Genomic DNA, 3,011 nt, shown 5'->3' with positions numbered 1-3,011 from the left:
CGAAGCCACAGCTTCTTTTATACCGTGAAGAAAACACGAAGGAATATAGCCGTTGTGTCGCGGCTAGTGCCGATCGGTCCACGGATCGATCGGCGCTTTCTCCGGACTCGCTAGCTGCGATCGTGCTCGATCGGTGGGGACCGATCAGTATGCTTTGATCGGTCCGACCGATCGTGCTTATGAGTGTGGTTCCTTGCACTCTTCAAGATCGTCACCGATCGGTCGGACCGATCAGATATCGCCTGATCGGTCCGCACCGATCGGGCTATCGATCGGTCCCGCACCGATCGAAGCTCAAATCGATCGTGCCTTCTGTTTGTCATCTGATCGGTCAGCAGACCGATCAAATACACAAGCGTATCACTGGATCGGTCTGCAGACCGATCCAGAGCTTGGTTTTTGCCCAAACCAAGTCCCAAACCTTCCAAACCAATATCCGATCAACCTTGACCTATTGGTACATCATGCTCAGCATCCGGTCACTCCCTTGACCTGCTAAGACTCCCCACCAAGTGTCCGGTCAATCCCTTTGACCCACTTGGACTTTCCTCTTCGTGCCAAGTATCCGATCACTCCCTTGATCTACTTGGACTTCCCAACACCAGATGTTCGATCACCCTTGATCCATCTGGATTTTCCCTTGCCCGGCTTAACTCACCAGGACTTTCACCTAGCTTCACTCACTAGGGTTTTCACCTGGCTTCACTCACCAGGATTTCTAATCTGCCCGGCTTCACTCACCAGGACTTCCAAACTGCCTAGCTTCACTCACTAGGACTTTTACCTGGCTTCACTCACCAGGGTTTTCCCTTTCACCTAGCTTCACTCACTAGGATTTTCACCTGGCTTCACTCACCAGGATTTCCCGACTGCCTGGCTTCACTCACCAGGACTTCTCCGACTGCCTGGCTTCACTCACTAGGACTTTTCCCCGTGCCAAGTCTTCATACTTGGACTTTCCGCGTGCCAAGCTACATGCTTGGACTTTTCCCCGTGCCAAGTCTCCGTACTTGGACATTTTCCAGTGCCAAGTCTCCATACTTGGACTTTTCGCGTGCCAAACTCCCTGCTTGGACTTTTCCCGAATCAGGTCAACCTTGACCTAAGGTTGCACCTACAATCTCCCAAACACCTATTCTTGTCAAACATCAAGAATACAACTCTCTTCTCGTCAAACATCAAAACACAACTCGAGTCAGGTCAACTCGAGTCAGGTCGACCAGGTCAACCTTGACCTAAGGTTGCACCAACACGAATGACATGACATTGTTGCGGAACATTCTGTCGATCGTGATAAAGCTAACCTTTTCCTGATCTTATTTGGTAAGCGACACTTGGTGGTAGTCTTGATATGTGTCTAGCATGCTGATCAGCTCACAGCCCACCGTAGAGTCCACCATCTGGTCTAATCGACGCAGCGGATAGAAATCCTTCGAGCACGCCTTATTAAGGTCTCGGAAGTCGATGCATACCTGTCATTTAATTTGTTGTCTGACTTGGAGACCAGTACCACATTAGCAAGCAAACTCGGGAACTGGAGTAACCGGATGTGTCCAGTTTCCAGTAAGTTCTCTATTTATGCCCGGATGATCAGGTTCTGCGCCGCGCTAAGTCCCTTTTCCGCTGCTTCACGAGCCGGACATCTGATCGGATATGAAGCTCATGTTAGGCGATGCTCGGCGAGATCCCAGGGAGCTCGTCGACCCACCAGGTAAACACGTCATGATTCTACCTGAGGCAAACAATAGCTCAGTCTTTTTCTCACTCTCCATATCGTCGACAATGAAAATGATCGTATCCGACCGATCCAGTTGAATTTGGAATTCTTCCTTTTTATTATACTATCAGCAACCCTATGTTACTTGTTATTTGTGTTTTGTTATTTTCAGTGGTTTCGGCTGCGCAATGACAAGGACAGCGGTAAGAAAATTTCAACGACGTGAGATTTCCACTTGTGATGCGGTAATAAATGTGGAAGGATACTTAACTGTTGGTGATTAAATTTTCCGTTCAAACACCCTCTCACGGCTCCATCTCCAAAATTTTCCAGAAATATTATCTATCATTAATAACATGCAAAATAATAGAAGTCATACAGAAAACAAACGAAGCTCTAGTCTTAGAATTTAGTCTTCTGGAAGATTATTCAAATATCAAGATTTTATCTCGTTTAGGCGCCAGCACATAATAGGAGCAAATAGACAAATCAAACAGAGTGGGATTCTTGAAGGACATCGTCAGCTCAATTTCCTCATCGTCTCCTATCCTACCCTGTTCTGCACCAGATTCAGCTTCATGTCCATCATCTGCGCCAGTCCCACCGCGTCATTTAGGCCGGCGTCGTCCAGGCTCCGCCCGCCGGCCATAATCTCGTGGGCGAAGAGGCTCGCTTCGAGCTCCCTGTTCTCGCGATCCTGGCGGCGGAGCTGGTCCTGCAGCTTGGCGACGCGCCGCCGGAGGAAGCCCTCCGGGTTGGTCATCTTGCGGCACCGGTCCATCTCCGGCATGCTATTGAAGCGCGTGGCCACGCGGGCCGTCTCCGCCGGCGACGGCCACACCTCCGGCTCCGCCTCCGCCGCATCCTGAGGCCCGTAGACGACCAGGCACGCCTCGACGCCGCAGAGCGTGGCGAGCTCGCTCACCTCCTTCACCAAGCCCTTCTTCCGCTTCTTGAAGGTGGCGCGTCTCGTGGCGTCGTTGGTGATCCATGCGAGCTTCACCTTCTTCCTCCTCATGGCGATCTTTTAATCGACTGCTTATCTGTATTAATCGCTCTCCATCAATTTATACAAATTACTAGTAGATTTTCATTTGGAGTCGAAATTATTGTTGAATTTGTAAAAGAAGCGAAACGAATCCCGTCAATTATATTAATGGAAGACCAACATGTTTCCTTTCATAATTTCAAATTGTAATATTTCTTCCAATCTTATATATATGTTAACTATTTCCTTCCTGAATAAGAGATCAAAATTTTAAATTTCAAATCTTTTTTTTTAAATCAACACAAA

At 48.5% G+C, this 3,011-nt stretch overlaps 1 protein-coding gene across 1 annotated transcript; it reads right to left on the bottom strand.

Moving 5' to 3' along the window:
- Nucleotides 1-2,261: 2,261 nt before the first annotated feature.
- LOC122039062 (agamous-like MADS-box protein AGL80) lies at nucleotides 2,262-2,735 on the bottom strand. The gene has a single exon (XM_042599075.1). The coding sequence runs from the start codon at nucleotides 2,733-2,735 to the stop codon at nucleotides 2,262-2,264; it is 474 nt and encodes a 157-aa protein (XP_042455009.1).
- Between the last annotated feature and the right edge of the window lie 276 nt (nucleotides 2,736-3,011).

Source organism: Zingiber officinale, chromosome 1A (assembly GCF_018446385.1).
Source record: "Zingiber officinale cultivar Zhangliang chromosome 1A, Zo_v1.1, whole genome shotgun sequence".
NCBI classification, from domain to species: domain Eukaryota; kingdom Viridiplantae; phylum Streptophyta; class Magnoliopsida; order Zingiberales; family Zingiberaceae; genus Zingiber; species Zingiber officinale.
Note: the sequence above shows the minus strand (reverse complement) of the source record. Positions and strands in the feature narration are given on the sequence as shown.

What these genes read in the sequence shown, in the direction of transcription:
- LOC122039062 (XM_042599075.1), bottom strand. Translation starts at nt 2,735, where the DNA reads ATGAGGAGGAAGAAGGTGAAGCTCGCATGGATCACCAACGACGCCACG.